The sequence below is a fragment of the Elaeis guineensis genome, chromosome 12 (assembly GCF_000442705.2).
Source record: "Elaeis guineensis isolate ETL-2024a chromosome 12, EG11, whole genome shotgun sequence".
In the NCBI taxonomy this organism is placed as follows: domain Eukaryota; kingdom Viridiplantae; phylum Streptophyta; class Magnoliopsida; order Arecales; family Arecaceae; genus Elaeis; species Elaeis guineensis.
In genome coordinates, this window is record NC_026004.2 from 33,437,924 (window position 1) to 33,465,823 (window position 27,900).

The 27,900-nt window shown below is 37.4% G+C and overlaps 1 protein-coding gene across 2 annotated transcripts in view; it reads right to left on the reverse strand.

The window, feature by feature from the left end:
* LOC105032868 (DNA-directed RNA polymerase III subunit 2) overlaps positions 1-27,900 on the reverse strand; it is a 62,900-nt gene that overhangs the window by 4,547 nt on the left and 30,453 nt on the right. For both annotated transcript variants that reach the window (XM_010907450.3, XM_073247081.1), the window contains 22 exons: positions 26,205-26,243; positions 25,845-25,895; positions 25,662-25,760; positions 24,532-24,591; positions 24,367-24,459; positions 22,615-22,716; positions 22,425-22,535; positions 22,161-22,277; positions 17,469-17,585; positions 17,282-17,362; positions 12,961-13,065; positions 12,780-12,860; positions 12,519-12,689; positions 12,380-12,424; positions 10,736-10,813; positions 10,519-10,658; positions 10,284-10,371; positions 7,155-7,264; positions 6,941-7,076; positions 6,723-6,853; positions 569-694; positions 443-498 (listed from right to left, as the gene is read on the reverse strand). In XM_010907450.3, coding sequence (XP_010905752.1) covers positions 443-498; positions 569-694; positions 6,723-6,853; positions 6,941-7,076; positions 7,155-7,264; positions 10,284-10,371; positions 10,519-10,658; positions 10,736-10,813; positions 12,380-12,424; positions 12,519-12,689; positions 12,780-12,860; positions 12,961-13,065; positions 17,282-17,362; positions 17,469-17,585; positions 22,161-22,277; positions 22,425-22,535; positions 22,615-22,716; positions 24,367-24,459; positions 24,532-24,591; positions 25,662-25,760; positions 25,845-25,895; positions 26,205-26,243 — 2,137 coding nt within the window. The remainder of the gene's footprint in view (positions 1-442; positions 499-568; positions 695-6,722; positions 6,854-6,940; positions 7,077-7,154; positions 7,265-10,283; positions 10,372-10,518; positions 10,659-10,735; positions 10,814-12,379; positions 12,425-12,518; positions 12,690-12,779; positions 12,861-12,960; positions 13,066-17,281; positions 17,363-17,468; positions 17,586-22,160; positions 22,278-22,424; positions 22,536-22,614; positions 22,717-24,366; positions 24,460-24,531; positions 24,592-25,661; positions 25,761-25,844; positions 25,896-26,204; positions 26,244-27,900) is intronic.

Genomic DNA, 27,900 nt, shown 5'->3' on the forward strand with positions numbered 1-27,900 from the left:
ACAGATAAAACAAATGCATGGAGACAGATAAACCAGGTTATAGAGTCATATATAACCCTATATGATACACACCAGATGTCTGATACTATCAAAGATTTTAGAAACAAAATAAAAAGCATGTCAGTTTGTTAGTCCTTCTCAGCTTGTTTATTGTTTCTTTTCCTTCCTCATTCACGTTTTCCTGTAGCAGTTTTCACCTTTAAAATCTAATTCAAAATTATCGAGTGGGGCCTGTCCAAGCAGTCATACCCCTCTGCATAGCAACTAGAGATTTTGGGTCAATCTTTGGCGATGCATCCCCAACTACTGGGACCTACAAATTATAGTGTGGGTGAACCTCCCTCCCTTTCTCTCCCTCTCTCTCCAATAAAAAAAAAGAAAGACTCAAAATTGAATAACAAAGGCATGTGTTTCATTCTTGTGTGTGAATGTATCAACATACCTGAGTAGATGAAGTCCTTCCCGCTATAGCTAAACCCATGCTTTACAAGGGTGTAACTGCAATTATTCACAAAAGAATGAGCACAGGATCATGGTTTGAAGTTTATGATGATAAAAGTGTATCTACCTTATGTCTTCAACCTTATCAGCATGGCCACTTGGTTCCCCAAAAGCACTGCCATAGTGGAATCTGCCACAAGATACTCCAGCTTTGCCACCAAGAAGTTCAATCATTTTCCCTACTGTCATTCGGCTGTTGATTACACATGTTAGCCACAGAAAATTTACCATGCTGAAGATCTATTGTAATATTGTGGAGCTTCACAATGTAACATCATGTAACATTGGCACAATGATAGTCAATGCAACACAGGGAGCAATTATGCAATCAATTGATGGTGGCAACCCAATCAAGCACTAGTCATCTGCTTACTGAATAGGAAACAAGCATATACATGAACAAGAAAGATAAACTTAACAAGTCTTAACTCAATATGTAAATATGATTATTATATAAAAGAAACCATCTCAAGAAAGACCAAACAAAACAAGCCTTACCCAAACTATCATTCAGTCTTATACATCCACTTTTTCCTTTAATTTCCATCCAGGTCCACGGCCTACTGCTATGACCAGCTGAAAAGCTAATCTCAGACATGCTCTTGGGTATTAATTCTTGAAGGATTCTTTTCAGTTCTTTCAAATATTCTTAACTTTATACAGTAGAATTGCCAAGGGTGAAGGGACCATAAAAATTTTGATACCACCTCATATTGATCATATTGATTTGCTTCTCTAACCCAATGGATATCTAAATCACATTATGAAAACCACTAGGAAAAAAATTACCAGAGACAAATGACCTTGACTTCCATATATGCTTTATTAGGTCTTTTCCTCTACAAGGATCTGTGGCCCACCCACTTACAAGCATTCTTTAGTCTTCATTAAGCATCCAGCAACACACCAAAAACAGTTAAACACCTACTATTCAGACTCTCAGAATCCAACACAAATATTTCTTATTTCTATATTCTTTAGTTACAGTATACAAGCATATCAGCCTCTATATTTCTAAAATGATTGCAAATGTATACTTGGATTTTATTTCCCAATATTCTAGCTCAACAATTTTGTAGCACAGTTATCTAATGCAATGATGATGCAACAATCCAAGAAAAATTGCTACATAATTCATCTTTGTCTATAAATATTAGAAATGGTTTAAAGTATATCACCATTTTTTATGAATAAATTCCAGACAGAAGATAATCCTTTTTAATCTACCAATTTAATTAAGGTCTAATTTTTGATCAATCAATTGAATTTAGAGTAAATTTTAAGTTTTATGCCATACCATCCCTAAGTACTCACTGAATCGTGTGCATAGTGTAATCTACTTCATCTTATTCTTAACATACATCTTCATACAAAAGAAACTCCATTTTGTATAAATGTATTTGCCTATGTATGAACTCTATACATACACCTTGGGTGTTGCCCCAAATGATTTGCCTACAGATATTTGAAATTGCAGTTCATATCCTTCAACTTTGCATCATAGCTATCCTAATATTTACTTCAACACAAAAATCATGCAGAGAGACTCAACTACTGTTCTGATGAGTTGTTCTCTTGCAGCATTCAATGTTAGTAGATGGTCCTGATATTGTTATTAGGACTGTCAGGAGAAATATTTTTGCAGCTGGCTACACCTGTATCTCAACAACTCAAGAACAGCTGCTGAATCACAAACAACATGAAAAGGTGGTAATAGATATATAGAGACCCAACAGGCTGATAAAATCTCAGAGGGAGACGGCTCCATGCTCGTGATTCAGGCACTCAAGAGGGCATTGACAACACAACTTGAGTCCATTCTTGATAATGTCCTGGCTGATATGACTCATATGTCTTATCCATGAGCCAATGCCAGAGTTAATCATGTCTATCAGGAAACCAGAAGGCAGAAAGACTATTCAAGGCCAGAGTCTCAGCCAATGATGTGGACTAGGTGACTAGCCCTTTCCTCTTACTGGTCCTTGAGCTAAGTTGGCGTTCACAGGGGTTCATGGTATACTTCCCAGAACCCAATTGCCAAAGTATAGCCTCTGGCTCCAATATAAAATGGTATGACATCTACCAGTGTTTAGTCCTCTACCTGCATGAATTGTCTATAGATTGCTTGCATCAATTTCTGACAACTTTATGCTGCTTCTAATATGCCTCTCTTATCAGTCTATCTTGCTTCATGCCAGTTTTGATAGCCAGCTTCCAAGCCAATCTCTTTATTGATAGCTTCATGACAAACCAGCCAACACTGGTATCAATTTTGTGTTGTTGACAACACTGTTTCAAGGTCTGAACTTGATCTTGCATTATTGCTCAAGGCTCGCTAGCAAAGTATGATCTTGGATGATAGCTAAAGGAATAGTAGTAAAATAGCTTCTAACATCTGTGAAGGCAGCAAAGCTTGATCAAAGACATGAAATGAAATCCTTGACTAGGAGATTTCCTGGAACCAAAGCTTTAGGTACGGGCCGAATGGGTCAGTACCATAGATACTGTACCATTATGATAGGTACTAGTACTGAAATGGGGTTGGGATAGCAGTCCATTCATGGGCCAGAATGGATGCCCAACCCATCCCAGCTGAAACTGGTTGGGACCAGCTACTGCTTATTTTTTGAAAGAAAAAAGAGAGAACAATAGGTTGGCCACGTCAAGGTTTTAAATCCTGTGAGACGGAGATGTCCCGATATCTCCATGGAACAGGATGCCCCACTATCCCATCTCGTGCCGATAGCCATCCCAATCATAGATTCCGGTAGATATCCTCTATCTTTTTCTCTTCTTTCTTCCTTTCTTTATTTTTTCTTTCCTTCCTTTTTTTTCTTTTTCTTCTACCTTCCTTCCTTTCCCTTTTTTTCTTTCTTTTTGTCATCCCTTCCTTTCTTTTTTTTTCCTTTTTTTTCTTCTCTCTTTCCTTTCTTTTTTTCTTCTCCTTTCCTTTCTTTCTTTCGTTTTTCTTCTTTCCTCACACTTTTTCATTTCTTCATCTTCCTTTCTTTCCTCTTTCTTCTTATTTCTCTATATGGATGGGATGGCTTTCGGAGTCCCGACCTCATTCCAGTCCCATATTTTCATAGGAACAGGATGGGACGGCCGGGATGCCTCCCCCCTCCTGCCAGGATGTAAAACCTTGGGCCACACTATCTCTTCTCTTAGTTTTAGTCATCTGGGTGTGCTAGGGGTGAAAGTAGATTAGACAATATCCATCCGAATCCCCTTTTGTATCCGAATCTAGCTGAATACGGATACAATTGAGCATCCGACTAATATGCATATCCATATCCATCAAAGAAAAAGGGATATGGATATGGATAGACAACTATCCAATCTATATTCAAATATATATATCTACTTATAATCCTCTTTAATCTTTATATAAAATGCAGGAACATTTAAGGAAAATAAATGACCACATTAACGTGCTCTTCTATTATCTTAGATTTGATGGTCATAAAATTTGTCCAACTTATACCCATACTTTTGATATCCAATATGTATCCATATCTGTTCAAACACAAGGATATGAATTTTTGCATCCGATTAATAGTCATATCAACATTCGTATCCATCAAATGAAAATGAATTTTTGCATCCGATTAATAGTCATATCAACATTCGTATCCATCAAATGAAAACCCATATGGATATGGATGTCCTGATATCCAATTTGTTTTCAGCCCTAGGGTGTAAGGGGAGATAGAGAAAGAGAGAGGGACAGAAAGAAAGAGGAAGGGAGAGAAGAAAGGTGGGGAAGGAGGATAGAGTGACCTTCCCTCATCATGATTCACATAAACTTAAGACCCCATTATACATAATATAACTGACCGACGAGTGATGTTTTGCCTTATATCTCTTGGCAATGTTTTAATTTCATTCAAACCTATGGTTTTGTGACCAATACCAGCACCATACACTCTATCCTTGTCTTAAAAACATATAAATACTCACCAAAATTTCATTTAAGATAGTTTTTTAAAAAAAAAATTGGTATTCCTAATATTGTACTGTTCTATGATAGAACCAATATGGAACTAAATACCTTTACTACAATCCTTGCCTGACATGCTACAAATACATGTTTGACAACTTTAAGATTAGAACTCATCAACTTACTTGAAGAACTAAATCTACATAAAGTACGCTTATTCCGTGGAATTTAGCACATAACATTAAACCTATTGAATTATTTGTGCAACTATCTTGTTTCAATGCAATTATCAACAAATTCTTATAATTTAAGGCCATAATGCCTCAAGCAAGTCCACAGTTCTAGATCTATATCTAAAGTTCGTTAAACCACTCCGAACCGAACGGTTTGGAATGTACCGAACTATACCTATGGCCTTCCGGTATAGTTTGGGCATTCGATTTGGAACACCAGCAAAAACAGAGTGAGATAGAAGGGGGAAGGAAGTAGAGGGAAAGGCCACTTAAGGGCCGTCGAGGCCTCCTAGACTCCACCCTCCTCTAAGAAAAAAGATTAGAGAGAGAGAAAAAGAGAGAGGGGGAGGGAAAGAAATGGATAGGGGGAAGGCGGCACAGAGGCCGCCGGATAGCCACTGAGGCCGCTGGTAGGGTTGGAAATGGGTCGGGCTAGCCCGAGGCCCATCGAGCCAGCCCGACTTCGAGCCATGCTTCAGGCTAAGCCCGAAACAGTTCAGGCCGGACTTGGGCCTAATTATAGGGCCCGTTTGTCTTTTGGACCGGGCTTGGATATATTTTTGGCTTGGTCCTGGTTCGAGCCTAAAGTCTAACCTGATCAGGAGCCAAATTATGCCAAAATCTCACAGTGAATAACACACCATGTTATCCTGTATTCCATGGTAAATAACACACCACATTACCCCCTATATTTCACCAATTCCCGATTGCGCACTATCCACCATGCATAGCTACTTCAGCACCGAGGTCCGCATATCCAATGCCGTCTACGCCATCAACGCCGATGTGGAGAAGCTACGGGCCCGACGAGCTAGAGGGGATGGGGATGAAAGGTGGAGGACGAGAAGAGTCACAGGCACTAAGGGATCAAGGGCAGAGGAGCCACAGGCATCGAGGGGTGGGGGGAGGGGGACCGAAGGCATTGGGGGTGGGGGGATCGGGGGTGGGTGCGGAGAAGAGGTGGCACCAAGGCTAGGGGGACAAGGGGCGGACGCGGAGAAGCAGCGGTGGCTCCGGGCGGGGGGGGGGGACCGGGGGTTGGGCACGAAGAAGCTGCATGCAAAGGGAGACGGAGCCGTGGTCCGTAGAAGAGCCGGAGGTTAGAGGTTGCCTCTTTTTTATTTTAAGAGAGGGAAGAGCTACTGAAAATCGGAATGAGCTGGCCCAATCGGGTTCGAGCCGGGCTTAGATCAGGCTCGGGCCTGAGTTTTTCAAAATCTTTCAAGCCTAAGCCCGACGCAAAGCCCAAAAAAATTTTGGGCTGGGCTCGGGCAAGGGTATGGCCCAGCCCAACTCGATCCATTTCCAACTCTAGCCACAAAAGGTAAAATTGACCGATGGTGTTCGTGGCATTGCCTGTTCATCGCATAAAAAATTTTTTTGCACACAATGCACAAGCTGGTAATCCCAGGGAGGTGGGTTGCCAGCTTCCTTGTACATCACATAAAAAAATTATGCAATGAACAAGGGTGGGTCACGCTATTTCGATCCTACAAACACTGGGATTGATTTCCGTCTGTCCAGTGGCCTCAGCGGCCCTCCGATGGCCCTCCTGCCACCTTCCCCTCCCTCTATTTCTTTCATCTTTCTCTATTTCTCCTTAATCACTATTCTCCTCTCTCACAGGAGGACAGAACCTCCGAGGCCCTCCGATGGCCACCACCCGCATCCCTGCTAGCCTCCCTTCCCTTCCCTCTCTCCCTCTTTCTTTTCCTCTCTGGTTCTCCCTCTCCCCCACTTTTATTTCCATGTCAGTTCAAGCCCAATATGGTCCGGTATGGAGGCATGCTGACCTGTACCGCCGGCCGGCCGACACGAGGTCGAGTTCCAAGTCGGCAAACCTTGTCCATATCAATTCAAAACTTCTTTGGCATTCACGAGCTTTAGGTAAATTTGATTATATAGCACAAATGGGCTGACTATATTATCTTAGGGATGACAGCTGCCAACATCACATTGACATCCAACAATAAAGCAATAAGTGATAAGCCATCAATATGGAGTATAATTGTTTATGCAACAGCTAGGACAGTATGAAGAAATCCTACCTTGGAAATCCATGAGGATTCATGATTAAATCAGGGCATATCCCACGCTCAGAGAAGGGAAAATCTTCCTGCTGAACGATGGTGCCACAAACACCTTTCTGGCCATGTCTGCTGCTAAATTTATCACCTACCTGGATGGGAAATGAATAACAGATCTAATAATGAATTATGCATGTCAACATATGAAAAACCCAAGTAACTTGTGCAAACATACTCACTTCTGGCCTACGTGTATGACGAACGATAAATTTAATAGATAACTTGTCATTTGTATCTGAGGAAAGTATCACACGATCAATGACAGTAGTCTCGCCTTCAGGCCCTTTATATTTAGAAGGTGCCTCCTTGTAATCTCTGGATATTTAATGGAATCATATATAAACACCTCTTAATAGCTATTCAAATTTCCAATTTAAGGTAAAGAAGTTTTACATGTCTCTTGATCCCCTGTCCCTTGTATTCCTAGGAGTAAATTTGTTCACCAAAACATCATGATTCCGAACTATCTCTCCAGGGGCAGCAATTCCATCATCATCAAGTATCTGTCCACAGCTTTTGATGAGACACATCAAACAATAAATTGAATGGAGAATAAGATATATAATTTCATAGTGAGCATTACAAATATGTTCATGATGTAGCATAGTTATATGGATAGATGTTATAATGATTTAACCATCAATTAACACTCATAAAAGTTAAAAAGAAACCAATTTTTGCAATGTAATAGCCTATAATACTAAAAGCTTTAGAATTTCAACAGATTCCATGTGACAAAACCCGATACAGAAATTGAAGAGAATTCTCACCCATGCATTTGTTTCAATAAAGGTACAATATATGCAAACCTCAATACAGCATTTTCAAAGAAAATATTATCCAAGGTCTGGTGAAAAAAATTATACCAGACCTCTAATAGTCGCGGTTTCACTGCCTACATTGGAACCTGACTAGTGTAATATAAGTATGTTACACCATAAACCCGGAAATGAAATGAAGTTCCTTCCCACAACCACTTTGGTACTTTGCTTCTTATAGTCAAAGTGGGAGACTTGCACTTGAATTGAAGTAGCACCTTTTAAATGAGTGGGGCTCCTAGGTGGTGCGTTCATGGAGCCAAATTGAAGGCAGAATTCTCTACCACACTATCAAAATCCTGTGGGCTATGATTGGATAAGTAGCATGCACCATTGGATTACTATACTATAACTGATTCAACTATTTTTTTCTAATGTCTTCTTTGTAATGGTAATGATGGTAGTCAGTCAAGATTGATCTGTTAGACGAATAGTCGGCCATCAGCCTCATGTCCAATCAATCGCTAGTGCATTTGTGGTTAGTTACCGACCATACACGAGGTTCATAGTAGTGGTTTCACTACCTACATGGGAACCCGACTAGTGCAATATGGGTATGTTCCACTTGACACCGACACTCAATACAGGAGTGTACTGAGTACCAAATCCCTACCAGTATGAGTTGGTATGCCCGGCACAGACTGATACAGTAAGGAGCTAAAAATCATGGACCTCAAGACAAGAACTCCTTGTTCAAACCTGTATCTTTGAGACTGACCATTCAGAAAGAGGGCAGCAGATCAATATTACAATGATAAGAAGGGAACTAATGGCAATAATAATATTAATAAGATAGTAAAATATTTAAACAACAGAAGTATTAAAGGCAACATGTCAAGCTCCAAAACATCTCTATACATCATATCTTATATGACTCATTAATCATTACAAGCTCTGGCCCCATTAGCTGAGCACAGTACTTCCATGCATCAGTCAATGTCATCCATGTCACTTCATATCAAGGTAAACTGTAAACATTATTATATGATATTTGAGGTTCCAATCAGTTCAGTTTCAGTCACAAGACAAATGAATATTAGTTTCTTTTGAGTCTTAAGAAGTTTGAACAAAATAATAAGAAACAAAAAAAGGAAAAAAAGAACACAGATTGATTCAAAAAAACATGTTATAAATACATTTTCAAGTATATGGTATACTCTGGAAATCTTGGCTAAATATCGGTCATCTGAAATCTTAAAACTCTTAGATTATCTAACATAGGCAAACAAAAAAATACAAATTTGAAATATAAATGATGCCAACAAGATTCGTTGTCTCGATACTAGACCCCATACTGTACCATCCTATTACAGTATCAATATACGTAGTATGGGGGATAGTTCAGCATACGAGTGTCGGTATGACCCTATACTGTATACCAATTCAGTATCTGTACGGTACAGCTGATTCACACTATGGTATTCCGTACCAATCCGAACCGACCGGTACACCTCGTACCGGACCGTACCAATGGAGAACCGATTCGGTTCAGGTCGATTTTTCGGAAAATGACCTGAATCGGACAAAACCGGTCTATTCGGTACGACATCGACCCGAACCGCACGATACCGGGCAGTTTGGTCCAGTACGGTGCGGTAAGATACCGGTTTGGTCCAATTCGACTTGGTGTTTTTTTTTTTGGCCATTAGGTGAGATTTTTTTTTTGAATTTTTATTATCGGTACGGTCCGTACCAATCAGAAATCAGTACAGGCCTCGGTATCGATTCCTGAAACCTTGATTCACACCAATACTGACTGGCATGCAAAAAAATTATGACATTGTATTTGGTGAAAATCTTGTATGCAAAAAAATATGGATCAATGTGAAGATAACTTTTCTCACCTCTATAAAAATATATAGCTAACATGCATTTAGAACATTAAGTTCAAGGATAAAAGATTAAGAAAGGTATATTTGCAACTTAAAACCAAAGTGCTTTTGCTAGAATGTATAGGCAATACAACACTATCAAAGGACATACAATAGGTAAGCCTAGGTACACACTTAAAAACATATGTTTCAAATTGTATGGCTTTTAATTGCTCTACAACAAAAATGAAGACCTTTCAACAGTAAATGAAATTCCCACTCTTTAAACATTTCTTCTAGAAGTAAATTAAAATGCATGTTATTGACTTATTGCTAAGGGAATAATACAGAGGACATAAATACCACTTTGCAGAAATATACAAACATAGCACATCAATGATGCCTACAAAACTGAATATAGATATGCTTTTGCTGAATTTGTACAGCATTGAACCATGCCAAGTACTAGCAGGCACTGGCATATAACATTGTCAAAGGAAATATGACCGGCAAAAAGGTGGAACGCTAAAAATCTACATTTCAATCTATAATAGATTTAGTTTCTTTACAATGAAAATTAGACTTTCCTTTTGCATCTGTGCGGGCTTACTTTTTATGTAACGAAATTTGTCTGTTTGAACATTATTGCTTATGGATTATGGAATAGTCCAACAACATGTTGCAGAATTTATAAATTTACAACAGATATTTATCCAAACAAGACCGAATATATGCATTCTGAAGGAACAAAAAATAAAGGATCAGCACAGCACAGCTGAGACAACTCTATGTACACCTGTAGAAGACAATCATGAAGAAGATTTCAGAAGCAAAAAACGACAATGATATTACATAACAGTCGCACATATAAAGTGCATTAACCAGTATATTACCTGCATATTTGAACCAACTTTCTCCCTATTAGGCCCAATTATTGCATCAGATGTACCATTGTTGTAGGTCTCTTTGACAACAGTATACCTGATCAAGAGGAAAAGAAATGGATGAAGAACCACAATGGAAAAGGTAAAAAAGCTAACAGTACAAAAAATCCACTTAAAAGAATATCTGAACGGGTATAGAATGATAAATACAAATACAAATAGTTTCATCTGTGTAATGCAGTACTTTTTCATTGCTACACAACGACCAAAACCACGATCAAGAGATGACTTGTTCATTACAATTGCATCCTCTATATCGTAACCACTGTAACTCATGACAGCAACAGTTGCATTCTGCCCAGCTCCAAGCTTGTCGTATCCGACCTAAACGAATGATGTTAATAGTAAGTGCCATGATAGGAACCTATCCAACCATCCATCACAAAAAGTGAAATACATACCAGCTCGATTGATTTTGTTGTCAGCAATGGACGTTGAGGATATACTAGGAGGTAAAGTAAAGTGTCTGCTCGAGAAAGCTGTAAAGAGATTGAAGTCAAAAAAGAAAATCAATATCTTTTCAAAAAGTAGAAGAATATAAAAAGAAATAACAATTTCAGGATGGATAATCACTACAAGGGAATGATCCTCAAGTCAATTCACTTTTCTGGTACAGATCAATAACAACTTGTGCATTAACAAGATTAATATCATACTGACTGGCACATTAACAACATTAATGGCCAGTAGGTACTTATTTATTATACCATTTGCATGATATGAAGGATGTTGGGAAAAAAAAGTACAACTTCTTTTAAGAAATAAAAATTGTTTTCCATCCTTTTGGTAAATATGGTAAGTAATACAGCATCAGTAGGAAAAGATTGTGCTTTGCTTAAATTTCAGCATTAGAAGAAAATGCAAAGCACTTTCAGGAAAGCAAGATGTGGGCAAAAGGAATGACATCCTCAGGATGATGACAAGACAGGTGTACTACAGCTTTCTTAGTAATTTGAAGATTAAAGATAATAGGTATTGTATATTATTCTTGCTATTGTTGATTCAAATCTTCACATAGCGATTACACATGATTCTGGTAGATCAGCCTAATATCATGGCCCCCTACTGCAACTGTAATATATTTCATTTGAACAACTAATTTAAGAAATAAGAATGCTTTTGCCACAAAAGATATCAGAAGTCAACTGAAATACTTGTGCTTATCAATTATTATAAGTTTATAACTCTTCATTTCTTTTATTATTTTCTGCATACCTTCCTATATTGTACATTGTTACTGTCGTATGTCTCCTATACATGCATGCTAACATTGTTATAGTTCACACATAATATATGATCACTGTCATGTAATCTCTCCACGAATTTTTGCATCACAGTTCCACTAGCAACTAGACAGATTAAGGTCATTATCAATAGATAAATCCAATCAATCAGAAGATATTTTTAAGGAAGTGTCATTTCAAAACTCAGATAGCTACTTCCATGTTTTAACTATCAATGCAATTAAAAAGATCAATTCTTTCCTGAATGCAGTATCATGAAAATAAGTTCTAATAGAAATAAAAAAATCCAATTGCAACACCTACAAAAACGCAAACAGTATCAAACAGATTTGTGCTCAGAAAAGTCTGATTTTCCTGTCAGAGGATCTGGAACTAGTAAAAACACCAGTCTGGTGCAAAGAACAAGATTGCAAAAATATTTTATAGGGTTACCACAGTAAGAGTTAATCATCTGAAAATAATATTAATATATTGAAAAATAGGATATAGTGCTGCTTAAAGATGGACTGTTTCTGCATACATCCATTTCAAAGATCATAAACTATCAAATATAAAGATTTCTCCAGCTCAATTATGCAACAGTTAGCATGCCATGAAACAAATAAATACATTAAATCAATGAACTCATTTAGAATATTCAACATACTTCAAATAAAGATCAGTAAAGGTAATATTCACCGCACATACCATCAAGACAAAAACAGTGGAAACTCCTTTTCTATGTAACCAAAACCAGCAGCAGTAAATTACAACTTCATTCTTTTAAAAAAACTCAACTTATTTAAGCAAAATGCCACTTGCCTGGTTATAACCAATATTTCCCATAGCTTGCTTCCCCATTGCACACTATCACAGACAGATGTATTAGCTTTAAAAGGGATAATAAATTTTCTCAGTTTAAAGACAGATAATTAACATACAATGCAAAAGATTGACAAACCTGATATGTATTACGAGGAGACTGATTGTGATGAGGATAAGGAATTAGACCAGCACAGACCCCTAAAATTGTGAATGGTTCAATTTCTATGTGAGTTATGGAGCTTCTCTTAACATCATCATTGTCCTTCTCCGAGTCATCCTTATCATTCTCATACTCATATAGTGCGATCTATTATGAACACAATCCAAAACATGCCAATCAAAATATTACTTCTACAATATAAACAAATTACAAATACTTGATCGTATGTATGCTAACCAATGCGTTGTTCTCTTCATTAACATCAAGATATTCGACCAATCCATCTCGTAGAAAATCATCAAAACTACGAACTCCATCCTAAAATCAGATATTGTAGAAATAACCATAATAAAAACTTTAACTATGATGTGGGCAATACAAGATGGGTAATCAGTTATAAACTAGAAAATACACAAACCCGCAATTCTTTCATATGATGTTCCTTGATCCTAGATATGCCCTTGTCCGCAATCACGAGTGGACGACAAACACGACCCCCATCCGAGGCAACATAAACACAGCGCTTCAAAATTTTGATAAAGGATTAGTACCAGCTATAATGATTCATGATGGGAAATTGACTGAAGTACAGACAAAGGTCATGGAATTATAATACAAAAACTACCAATACCAGCATAAGCTACAGATCATGTTAAAGGACAGAATCACATAACATATTATAAGAACATCAATTAGGCATCATATATTAAAAGGCACAAGCTTCAAAGCCAACATGAATATGCTAATGTCATTCATATTCATTGCAAGCTCACTATTTTCTAATAAAATACAACTTTTCAATTGTCTCAATTAGCCAGTTGACTAAAAGTTTAAATTGAAGGGAAGAAACATACACAACACTATATTTGAACATTACTCTTTTCTCCAGCATGGAGTCACACATGACTGGATGAGTAGTTTCACAATGGTCATGTGGATAATGAGTGGTGCACGAGCAATGGATGTTTTATTTTTCATATATTGAAACATTTTTCATATCTTGAAGAGAATCCTATCTATCAGTTAAGGTTATTGGAACTGTTACCACTGAAAAGTATTGGATATCTTTTATGGTGAGGACAGAGGTGGAAGAAAGGGATATTGAAACTTTCTTTTCCTTTCCTGCGATGAAGGTCAAAATAAGGGATTGATGAAATAGTAAGTGTACTTCAAATGAGGCTGTTGCATGATTATAGCTTGCAAAGTTGCTGTGAACATCCTTCTTGCCACATAACATAACCAAGGTTTGCTGTACCAGAATTAGACCCCATGCTGGCTAGTCGGCAGTACAATTCGGTATGTCCCATATTGTTCCATACTGGGCCCGAACCAACATGGTAAAGCAGCGAAGAGGGAGAACCAAAGAGAGATAAGGAGAGAGAGGGAGGCAGAGAGAAGAATGGGAGGGGGAGCGGGTGGGGAGGCCAGCAAAGGCCACCGGAGGGCCATAGAGGCCCTCAGAAGGTGGGATCTCCCAGCCCACCGTCCGTCGGGTTGAAACAAGGACAACCACCCCTATTTCGATCGCGATCCATTTTTATTCTTTTCACGATCCATGGTGAAGTTGGCAATCCTGTCAATAGTGGCCACCCCTATTTTGGCCCAATGAAGGGCAAGAGGGAAGATTCCACCCTACGAGGGCCTCCACAGCCCTCGACGGCCACCATCGGCCTCCCCACCCACTCCCTCTCCTTTTGTCCCTCTCCCTCCTTCCCTCCCTGTATTTGTCTCTCCCTATTATCCTCTATGGAGAGTGGAGCTTTGGAGGCCTCAGCAGGCCTTCGACAACCTCCGACAGTCTCTCCAGCCTTTCTTCTCCTTCCCTCCCCCCCTCTGTTTCTCTCTTCCTCTCTTTTCTTCTCTATCCTCACCGATGTACCATTTCTAATGCTAGAACCATGCTAGTCAGCCACTGATACGATTCGGCATGCCTCAAACTGGCTAATTCGGGATGATTCAGTGAACACTGTATATAACCTTATGTTGATTATGTCTATCTTTGACAAATATTTAAGACAAATGTGCCAAAAGAAGTGTATTTATAAATTCACATACAAAAAAGATGATGGCAGTCAATTCTAACCATTTTATTGGTTGATTAGAGCACAACAGCCAAGCAAATACTCCTCTTCTTTAACCAAGATCGGCCAATGGAGTCGCCATCATCCAACAAACAACCCCTCCACTCAAATCAGTAATGCTCATATGTGATTACTCTTACACAAATCATGTGCATTGCACATGCAAAAATGATTCAAATGATTGGTCACATGCACCACAAATGCCAGATCACTCGTGCATTCTACAAGTCATATACAATACCAATAGAATCCTTGACCATGTTCACCAAGTAATAGCATGCTCAAACAAAATCCTCTTTCTTCTTTTCTTCATTTTGTTCTCCCTTTATTTTTTCATGAGGAAATGCAACTTTAGCACGGTTTGCCATCTTGGTACCAGAAGTGTACTGTAGGTATGTGTGGTATGGAGCCGCTTTGGCATACTGACACTCAGTATATGTATTGCATAACAGTTCGGTACCAGAACAGTATAATACATTGGGTATGCACCAATACCAACCAGTACGGCATACCATGATCCTTAGAGTTACATGTATCAAATACATGGAGAAACAATGCTCAATTGTCGAACAAAAACCTTCTCTCTTAGAAGGGATGCACCTGCTAACTTGAAATTTAAGTCTATCTTCAACCCTTTAAATTGAGCCCGTGTCTGCTTTTAGTAATGCTGGCCACTTGATTCTCTTTTTTTAATAAAATCCTTGAGAAGGATAGCTAAAGAACAGATTGCTAAACAGTCTCCATTTGGGTAGATTCACATCTCTTGTGCCTCTCTCAGCTGAGAAAGTGTTGCAGGATCCATGAGAAAAGCATTTTTTCATCCCGAAAGTAGGTAACAGCTGAAACTCGAGTCTCATCCCAAACAGCAACCAGCCATCTGCAGTGATAAGTCAAATGGCTTTACAGAGTCAGAGAGTAAGTCTGATATACATCTTGATATCTGGCCAGACTACAGAACCCACCGTACTTGACAATAATAACAAACATGCAGTAGCATGAAGGTTGCTCACTGCGGAAGACATAACAACTGCTGATCATGACCATTGGCATATCCTTCAGTTTGGGACGTCCAATGCCAGCATACTTAATCTATAACCAAAACTTAAAAATCATTTAAAAAAAAGCTTATTTTCCTCAAAAACATTAGATTGGTCATGTTGACACCAAGCTTTAATTAATAACCCATGTAATGGAACACCCCCCCCCCCCCTCCCATCTTTCCTTCAATGACCAAGGATAAACCCCCCCACCCCACACCCCCCCCCCCCCCCACCTCCAAAAAAAAAAGAAAAAATCATTAATTCCAGGTACAATGAAAATAACAAACATTTGCAACTATTTGTTGGTTCAACCCTGCACTGGGTTCTCCTGGATAAAATAGTAGGTGTCAGAACAGCCATTATTTGCCATTGTTATAAGAAATTACTGGCAATCACAGTAAAATAATGGCATTACTGATTACACCAGTGTCCAGAAACTGATATATAATTAACTATTACATATTATTTCTATCTGATGAATAGTGGAAATGTAAAATAGAAGCATTAAATTTGGTTATATAACAGCCACTCTAACAGGATGATGGCTAAATAGTTATTATTATTTTAGAAATCCATTGCCTCCATAAACAACAAACAGAGAGGCCTCTAAAACTGTTATAACAGCTGTTACTTTAGAAATTGATGTATAGGACTAAGGGTATGTTTGTGCATTTTGATCTTTTCTCTTTTTTCAGTTTTCTCTCTTGGGTTTGAACATCTGCCAGCACCAGTATTTTGGAACTGGCTGATATTATCATGACATGTGGTGCTTCAAAATTCAAATCTTCACTACAGATAGATGGTTCAAGCTAACAAACCATCATACCTACACATATTTGTAAGCAAGAACTTGATCTCAAAGTCTTAACATCTACCTTTAAGGGGCATCGAAAAGCAATACAGCCTCGGTGAAAAGAAAGAAAAAGGGCCATTAATGCAAGATTCCTTGTCAGAAAGAAATATCAAAACATAAATGCAAAAGGAAGCAGCAACTTCTACATGCGTGTTGAGAAAGAGTGAACAAGCTATAAATAACAATACAAGTACAACATATACAATTCATCCAAATTGGAAAAACTAATGGCAGCAGCACAAAGTTGATAAATTACCCCAGTAAAACTTCTATGAAGAACTGCTGAACTTGCAAACACAATTAGCTTATGCTGGTCTTAGGGCAAACAGGCACAGCATATAAATGATGATGTTCATGAAGTGACAGAACAAGCCCCAAACAAAATTCTTAGAAAGCACATGTCATCAATCTCAATGATAACAGATCCATATAATTCAATGAAAATGACAAATATAGCCGTATACCAGAAAAAGTCCTATAGCCAACTGTGGTTGTAATGAAGATGAATGACACATCGTAATTAAAAATTGCACATTTCAGAGAGAGAAAATGTTCGAAGTCAACAAAAGTACATGAATTACCATTCTCTTAGTATCAGATCAAACCAAATATTAGTCAACAACTAGCAGCATCACAGCACTTAACAAAACAGCAACTAATACAACTAAATAAGTTTGATCCCTACTGCATTTAGAAATGAAGTACACATCCAACTGAATATACATAAAAAAATAAAGCAAGAAAAAGCAAAAATCTGAAAAATACCTGCTTCTCATTTACAAAAATGCTAACAAACTCCCCAATCTTACCCGACCTACGCAACTTTCTCATAGCATTTGCAAAACGCTGCAATATTGAGAACCAGTAGCACAGCATGAGCAAGAGTCAGCAACAAGCAAACAGAAATTTATAGAATTAGTTAATTAAGATAGTTATATTGCATGATCTATACCTGTGGCTGCCTATGTTTTCCAAGTATAAGCCCATTAAATATTACCAAAAATGAACCTGGTGCATGAAGTTCTTCTGCAGAGAGAAATGCTAAATCTTCAACGCCTAAACTATGACACTGCCACAGACAATGTGAACCCCATCAGATACACAAAGAAAAAAGTATCCTAAAAAAATTGATACACTTGTATTATCAAATTTAATTTAATCATTATGGACATCAAGACAGACTTTTGAGCAAATAACCATAAAAAAAGTTGTAATTTGCACAAGAAAAGTGTATCATGATAGTTTTTGTTTTTCCATATCATTCTACTAAGCTTTGTTGTGACCTTATTATAGCATAGTTTTGATGGATGTTACTTAACGTATATGAAGAAATTTGTGGTACCTAACCAACAAGTAACTTCCCCACGTTTTCTTTCTCATCACTCTTATTACTAATTTACAGTAAAGCAGCAACTGGCCCTGAACCTGCATCTTCCAATTCCATCTAAGCTTTCTCTTAAAATTAAATCATGCAGTCACTTCATAGATTTTGCTGTAATGACTTATCATACACTGTACTAACTTCAGACACAAACTCACATCAACAATGGTCTGTATCATGGTTTACTACTTAACATCCACTGTAATTAAAATCTGGCTAATGTAAACCTTATGATCCAATTTGATTTTAACTTAACTACGTACAGTTATACACATTGTATTAATGGTAACAATGTATAAAATTCGGGTGAATAAAATTCAATGCAAGACGAATTATTCCAATGTTCATTTAGTTAATGGCATGAAGGTTGCTTTAGCATTATCAAGAGGAGTAAGGTACCAACCCTTCAAATGCCAAAGCCATTATATTGGCACAATGATATCAGAAGATCAGATGAAAAGGAGTTAACAGGGCTCAGTTCCTCTCCATTTAATATTCAAGATTGAAAAAGAAAAGACAATTGCCCAATGTGACACCATTTTTCACATCTCTGAACACCAACACCCCCCCCCCCTCCGCAGGGGAAAAAACAGAGAGAGAGAGAGAGAGAGAGAGAGAGAACTTTTTCAATCTAGAATATTAAATGGAGAAAAACTGAGCCCCATTAACCCCTTTTCATCTGATCTTCTGATATCATCATGCCAATATAGTGGCTGTGGCATTTGAAGGGCCAGTACCTTACTCCTCTTGATAATGCTAAAGCAACCTTCATGCCATTAACTAAATGAACATTGGAGTAATTTGTCTTGCATTGAATTTTATTTACTCGAACAATTTATACACTCTCACCATTAATACAGTGTGTATAAGTGTATAACTGTATATGGTTAAGTTAAAATCAAATCGGATCATAAGGCTTACATAAGTCAGGTTTTAATTACAGTAGATGTAAGTAGTAAACCATGATAACAGACCATCATCCACATTTAGTCCCAAAATCCTCACTATTTTTTAAATCTGGAGACTCACTAATACCTTCCCGAAAATCTAAAGATTTCTATTTGTATCTCTTTCAATGTCATGATGGCATCACCCTAAGGCTGAGGCTTGAGACAATGCCCTTCTCCAGTTAGCGTACCATATCAGACAGATTTAGCTTGTTATGCTGTTTAATCAATCTTGGCAGTCATCCTCAACATTCTTCATGGCACCAAAAAGCAGTAGCTCTACCCAAAATTCCTCCTACCCTGCACATTAGCACATTTGTTTTTCACTCTTTGTTTCTCTGACTACTTTTACTTGCTCTTTATGAGCAGAGTTTAATTATAATTTTGGTAGCGAAATTTTATGTTGCAATCAATACAATGCAATAATATACACAAACATTTATTATATTTATGTGTTGTGTTTCATCCATTTGCAGTTTGCTTTTGCTATTACATTGTTCGTATATGCTCTATTCTCTTGCCACCAAATTGAATCAAAATTTGCATGTTACACAGTTACATACTACTCAGAAAACACAAATTAACATTCTCATGTAGGAAAGAGTTCATTCTTAATTGATCGTTGGAAGCACCTCAGGCTTATCTTTCAGACTTATAACCGAGTTCTGCTAATATGTGGATATATTGTTCTTAAAAATAAGCATTAATAGAAATGTAAACCTAAATTCCCACAAAAGAGATGCAGAAAGAGAACCTGACCCATGATAGAACTGGAAGGTGGCAGATGATGTAATGCAACCCACACCCTCAACAGGTGTCTACAAATTCACTCCTCCATAAGTATGACTACAAAATATAAAACATGCACACTTGCAATCCCTACACCATTAAGAAATAGAAATACACAAAAAGGAAAACTCATGAAAACCTAATGTTGCTGACCTGACATAGTTACAAACACTTATGGCTTGGTCATTTACCAGTAAATATATCATTTATTTCTTGCAGTTAGTACAGAGAGCATGCCTGAACCAGACTGGCAAAACTGGCTAAGAACATAGCTATACTTTAGTTCAATTTGGACATAATAATACATCTAATATTTTAAGTATTTCTATTGCACTTTCAATTAACATGGATCATCATTTGTTTGATGATCTGCAAATTTTTTATATGTTAGTGATCTGTAAAGAAGAGAACACAAAAGAATGAAAATTAGTGCAATGTGAAAGTAGATGATGATCTTTTGGAGCGCTTATTTAAAAAAAGTAGCAGCAGTGAGAATGATGGGAGCAAAGAAGCGACCAATAAAACGGAAACAGTTATCCAAGATTAGGGTATTTTAATGGTAGCAATTAGGGGCATAAAACAGATAGGTGTCATTGGTGTGAGAGTAGTGATGCAATTGCTGGGAACCTGACACCTATCTATGGCTTAGTATTGGAGTATGATGCCTAGAACCAGCCTCAAATCCTACTGATAGTTTTACAAGCATGTGCATTTTTTTAATTATGTTTTATTAATTATGTCTGAACATTTGACATTTAAACAATATTGTGTCAATAGCCAATTAATGGTTGTTATTTAGATAATGATACCATTAAAACATTTTGCATGTTTGGTTATTGGTTAATAAAGACATGACAATAAAAATTACAGCTTTGATTAGACTTAAGAACCACTAGTGTTATCATGTGCTTTAGCACATTTAAGTATCACAGCATCAATAATGAAGATAGCATAGCAAGTTTAAATGTTTTTCATTTTAAAGCAAAACTGCTTGTAGAAATCAGGACCTTTTAAATGTTTAAGAATTCCAAAAGTTGTCAAACCCTACAGATGTTTGGAAACGAGTATGTTGGGGGAAAAAACAGAATGTTGTGGATTTAGCTATTGGTTATGGATGCATAAAGTATTCCAGCAAAACATAAAAGTTTATTTACCATAGTTATGAGTTTGATATGAAATAAGCAATAACATAATGGTTTGAAGAACGACACAACAAAAGTACATCCTAGTACCTGCTTTCATACTTGGGAAATGATGTCAATCACATCAGCATGTTAGTATAGTAACAAGGGAGCTCTGTCTTGTCCTTTACCTAGATGCTCATGCACTGAGAAAATGTAAGTTCTTTTATGTAATATGTTCTATCTACTAGCTTCACCATTTTCCACATTTTATTAAGCACTTATCTAGATTTTCTCCAGCACAAATTATAGGTCTGAATATTCAAATAACTAAATCAAATGCTTATAATTCTGCAGTTTTTTAGTTAAATTATGTTTTTCCTTAGGAGCTAAATGTCGCATCTGTAGTATGGTTTCCAGGACAGATAAAGGTCTACTACTCCCAGAAGTATATCCTTCTGGCATAGTAAATGATTAGTACAAGATGATGGGTAATCCACACATGCCCTTTCTTTGATACCTTACATAAATGCTCTCACTTTTTTTTCTAAATGTTTTCCATATGTGGGACAAAGTTTTAGTCTGCCTCCTGAGTTGGTACTCAATGCTCTAAAAATTAATGTTGTTACTGGTAGAAAACTCCCATCCTCTCTTTCTTGGTATTCATTAACCTTGCAAGATTGTTCCTTGGTTCATAAAATTAAACTGCACAACCTAAAAGAAAGTCAATAGACTCCTCTCATAAGCAAAGTTGCCTTTCCAAAAACACACAGAATCTCATCAAAAGGTTTGACACTAAAGCTGAGAGGAGGTCACAAAGCCAAGGTTCATAGTAGTGGTGGATATACCATATGTACCATACCATACCGGTGCCAAACCATACTCAGTACGAGAGGCATACCAAGTGTTAGTATGTCGAAATGACCCCCTAAGCAGGCACACGAATTTGTTCCTACATGGTACCGGTATAGGATCCAGTACTAAGATTCCGGCAATCATTTCTTCTGACATAGGCAACTCCCAAAAGCCATATAATATGGAGAAATGTAGCAGAACATAGATCAATCCAAATGTGTAAGTTATAACTGATATTCTTATATTATTACTGAAATAGCAGTTGACAAGGACGTGCATGTGCTTTATCAATCACTTTGAGGCACGATAGTATGATATCAATTAAAGATTGACTTAGAATTGACTAGTATGCACTAAAGCAAGAAAGACATTAAGCAACGGCAGCACATGAAGCAAGAAAATTACTGAATACAGTAATATTGACAGTACAATTGTGCATAGGCATCATCCCTATGAGCAATCCATTCAAAAAATTATTGATTTAATGCCTGAAAAGTAAAATAGACCTTTATGTGATATAGATGTAGTATGTTAAGAAGAATAAAACAAACCAGAGAAATTAACGGGCCCTCCTCTTCATCAGTTGTGACATGAGTCATCAAAGCTAAATTTTTTGTCAATCCACAGGCTTCTCCTTCAGGAGTGTCACATGGGCAAAGCATGCCCCACTGTTTCAGAAGAATACTAATTTTACCAAATTAAAAGTAGAGATTCAATATAAATAATTCACAAAAATAGATAATCATGCTGTCAACAACATTTAAGGAAACCATTACATCAACTACATGGAAGGCACAGGAAACATTTTTTCTCACCTGGCTAGGTTGCAAAGCCCTTGGTCCACTTACTTTTCTAGTCTTTTCAAACTGTGGTGATATGCGTGTCATGCTGCCTAAAGCTCCTATAAATGACAGCCTTGAAAGAACCTGCAAAAGGTAGGAATCAAACACCACTTTGCACTAGAAGTATAATGAGAAATTTACAAAAAGGAGAACAAAATATTACCTGTGACACACCTTTCCGGTGCATTTTAAATCGTTTTACATCCCAATTTCCCGTAGCAATGGATTTCTCCAAGCCATTTGTAATGTAATCTTGCTTTATATACTGATAGGATTTAAGCAGGGAGAAATTGAGTCAATGGTAAAGATAAATTTAAACCATAGAAAAATAACATCAAATACTAGCATGACCCAGAATCCACATGCTAACTAAAAGAGCATGCTTAAAACATAGAACTGCAGAACTTGTCAAAATATGTTTAATATTAGAACAAGAGCAAATTGGGCACTGAATCAATGCGAAAAAAAAGTAGACATGGAAGATGATGTCAAAACAGAGAACAACCAATTAAAGCAGAAAAATTTTCTAGTAAAAATTCCAAACCAATTATCTATTTCTTTAGAGAAGATTGAATTATAACATCCTTATAGGATCCATAACGCATTATAGTAGTTCTATTAAAGAATATAGATGTTCAATGAAGGAAGGCCCAGCTTGATGACACATCAACACCAAGTTAATAAATGAACTTTACAACCAAAGGATTTCCAGTTCAATTAAAAACAGCTGCAAGCCAGCATACAGAGGAAGAATCAAATGCATTAACTCTTACCTATAGAGACATACATATGTACTTGCTTAAACACATGCACACATATATGTAAGCATATATATCTTGAAATCCATGATTTCCCCATGAGGTTCATCAATTATCAAGAGCTACAAGATTGTGATAGAATGACTCAACATGATCCAGAGATACAGAACAATAAGTTACTGCTTAAAAGTCATCAGAATCATGAATTATGAAAGAGTATTTAATGCCTCAAAACGATAATCACTGAAGATTGGATATGCTTTTCCAATTGCATATATGCAATGTGGAGAGTACTCCAGCATGTCCAAATATAAACTATAATTCTCTTTCAGGGCTCTGACATGCATGCATGTCTGCATGAACATATATGAACCATTAATAGGGTTTCTTGGCATCAAGAAGAAGCTTTCACTAGCTAAAAAATGATAGAAAATTTGAAATACTACCTATTTACTAGAGAAATCAGAAATTATGGGTAATGCAATTTTTCAGTTAAAAAGCTCATGTTTGGAAATTGGAAGAGTTATTGTTATTTAGACAAGATAAGACACATCGATTATATTGTTGAAAGTGTGTCCAAGAAATCACTAGCTAGGAGAAAAGGTGAAAGGTACTTAATAAATTCAATAAACAGTTTATACTTCATGAATCTCGTCTCCAAGTGTCAGTGTCAGTCTACAACATCAGTGAATACATCTGAGACTCCAAATTTCAAACTCATGATTCCATTATTCTGCTTACTATATATCATATTTTAATTAAGCGGAGACCATCCTCTCTAGTTCTGCTATACATCACACACAGGCTATCAATATAAAAGATGTAGAGTCAGCAAGTAATCAGAAAATGAGCAAAGTTAATGGCTTAACGCAATATAAAGCTAAGAGGACCTAGATAAGTTAACCATTGAATAAATATTTTCATGAAGAAGAAAAATACTAGAGTACATGAAAAGCAATTTTTGACTTTTATACAACATCAGAGCATCAGCCAAATCCTCTGTTGCACATTGCTCACAAAAACATAAAAAGTTTCTCATAGTTGAACAAGTTCTAGTTTGCAATACATTTTGTCATATATAATTTTCAGTAACAGAAATGACAGCAGTTAATGAACTGAATAATTAAAATATATGAAATTGAAATTTACTGACATACATGGGCAAAATCCAACGGACTGGAACGACTAGCATGCTCATATGCTCTGTTCAAAAGCTCTAGAGCAAAGGAATTCATTGATTTGAATAAATCCTACAAAAGAACTTCTTGTAAGTAGCCCTCAACAAAGTCTATTAACATAAACCTGTAACTTAAGCAAATCACCTCAAAGAGCAAAGATATTAGCTGCCCAGACAGCTCTAGCCGCTTGTTGCCCACATAATCCTGAATAAATATTAATTGTGAGATATCAAACCAATCTAATATTCATATTTGTACTTCTCATGCCATGTACCAATTCATTTGACAAATTTACTAATGGCAAAGGGAAGAAAGAGGCAGAATAACAAATGTGATCATTTAAGTCAACTACAAGATGGAGCGAACTGAGAAGAAATGTTCAAAGATTCAAATCAATAGGCGTAATGGTTGTTAAAAGAAAAATAACAAAGAATGAGAAAAAACAAACAATCAAAGTTTGCAATACCGTACTGAATCATGCGGTACAGGGCATACCGTAATGTATTGGTTCAGTACCCGTACGCAGTATGGGGGGGGATACCGATACTTGATATGCTGAACCAGGCGCGTACCAACACAATAATAGGTCGGCATTGGTATGAAGCCTGGTAGCAAGATGGTGAATCTTGCCAACAACTAAGAAAAACCAAATGAAGTGGAATATATTTTCATGCAATCAATAACTATGACCAAAATAATGTCTAAGCCACTCTAAGGTGTCCCGAAATCAACCAGGCAGTATGTGTCACTGCCAAATCCTGATGGTAAAGATGTTGTAGCGATGTTTGAATCACTGCCTACTTCAAAAAGGCTTATATTTTACTAAAACCCATTGCCGAGTACAGACTAGCAAGGTTTGTGCTCTAACCAAGTCATGGACTGGAAGATCGGGCAAGGGTACTCCCCATACATAAATAATAAATCTATTAAGTTGTGGTAAGAAATGATCAGAGGATTAGCAAGGGTCTAACCCAGAAGCAATGAACTGAAATGGCACATCTCTCACAATGCTATATGAAAGCCTTAAAATCCAGCCATACGAGGCCGATCTCTGAATCATTTTGTCTAGGGATCCTCGAGCTCCCTGAAGATGTATAATAATGGGAATGGAGATTTCCATGTGATCTAGTCACACGTACCCAAACAGGAGGTACAAATATTGATGAAAAAATCCAATTTGATAACAGATCCCACAGAAAGCAAAATATTGTCAGAAGCAACAAAAGCATTGCTAAAACTATAGTGAAATACAGAGATCTAAGCATGTTACACACCTTATCATCAAAGGTGTCAGTATTGAGGATTGCATCCATCATGCGCCTCAGCATTACAGAAGCATATATGCACTTTGGCTTAAAGTTACCTTGGTTAACCTGCAACATAGATGGGACTATTATGTAGATATTGGCCCTAAGGATTAGCAGATATAAAACTGATAGAAATAAATCAAAACTCACTGGCACATTTGCAAGAAATACATCAAGAAGAATAGCCTTTGCTAATCCTTCCTGCAAAAATGACATAGCCCAGATAATAAAGCTAATTGCTAGACAAGAGAGCAAGAAAGACAATCATCAGGGTTTTCATGCATAGGGGCAGAGGCATCCACAAACACTCAATTGTGCATATAGGTGGACAATGAGTATTTATGGATCACATATATATATAATTATGTACATGAAATTCACATCACATCCACATGATATTGAGTTACTAGCCTGACTTTGTTGTTTGTGAATACTCACAGACAATATATGTACTTGCAAATTAGATTGTTTGCATGCAAATGCATGTAAATAGGGTAATATGAGTATCACCTTTCTATTCCCAGATCTTGCTGAATTAGCATTTCCCACCTGCAAAAACCAAACAAGCAAGATGTGAATCATAATAAGCAACATGCAAACAAATGATGCGCACTGCATAAAGATACTGAGATACGTACATGGAAGCGTAGCTAAAAGGGCTGAACTAATCATAAGCAAATGCAATATAACCCTTATATTAGTCATTTAAATTAAATACATAAAATCAAAGTGTATGCCTCTCAAAAGAAATAATTGTGGGAAAAAAAAGAAAAATTATATAATCAATGAAAATGGATTATAAGCCAAAAAAGTGAGGCAAAAGAAACATATCTTAGACATGCAACGAATCTATCAAGACACAGACCCTACGTCAAGATAATAGGTTTCATACCTCTATTACTACTCTTTCTTAAGCATACTGCAACTCATCTGCATGTTTTAGTAAACTGTTCGGGTAAACCAGATGTAAAATTCATGTCAATACAATTAATAAAATCCAAGGCTTCTTTTGTACCAATAAAATTACTTCATTTTGAAGGAGTCATTCATCATAACAATTGCATTATTAAACATCAATAAACTTTCAACACTGCTACATCATCTACATATAGTCTACATCATGGTTCGCCGAACCGTGCTGAATTGGACAATTCTAGGCGTGCCAAACCATACCGGTGGCTAACCAGTGTGGTTCAGGCATTTGTTCGGAACACCGGTGAAAACAAAGCGAGGAAGAAAAAAAGAGAGGAAGAGAGAGAGAGGAAAAGGAAAGGCCAGCAATGGCCTGTGATGGCGGCTGGAGGACCGCCGAGGCCTTCAAGGCTCCACGGTCCTCCACAAGATGCGAGAAGAGAGAGAGAGATAGAGAGAAGAAAAAGAAGAAAAGAGGAAGGAAAGACGGTGGGGAGGCTGCCACAGGGCCGTCGGGTGGCTGCCATGACCATCGAACGGCCCAAATCTGCCCGATAGCCGCCGCAGATTCAAAATAAGGGTGACACCCCTATTTCATCGAATTTTTAAGAAAACACGATAAACAGTGAAACTAGCAATAGGTTTGGGCGGCCACTATTTATCGTGTTTTTAAAAAATACGACGAAACAAGGGATGTCGCCCATGTTTTGAATCCACAGCGACTGTAGGGCAAATTTGGGCCGTTCAGCAATCACAGCAGCCCTTCAGTGGCCTCTCCACCACCTTCCCCTCCTCTTCTCTCCCTTCCCCTCTCTCTCTATCTCTTTCTATTCTTATTTCCCCTCGCGAAGGACCGTGGAGCCCCAAAGGCCTTGATAGCCCTCCGAGGGCCTCCACGGCCCTCCAGTGGCCACCATCGATGTCTACACGCCGGTCTTCCTTTCCTTCCCTCCCTCTCCCTCCATCCCCCTCTCTCTTTCCCTCTCTTATCCTCCCAGTTCATCCCTCATTTCCATGTCGGCTCGAGCCTCTATGGTTCGGTATGAGGGCATACTAACTTATACCGCCGGCCGATCAGCACAGGGTCCGATTCCAAGTCAGAGATCCTTGGCCTATATAATATAGCCTTAGATCAACAATGCACATGCCCAACCACTTAGTTTGATTTCACATTACTCTCTATAGTTAATTCTTAATTGTCCCATCAAGACCCTGTCTCTTATGGTTTTGCCACACAAATACTTCAATATTCTCATCTAAGCATGACTCATGTCATCATTTATAAATATTGAGT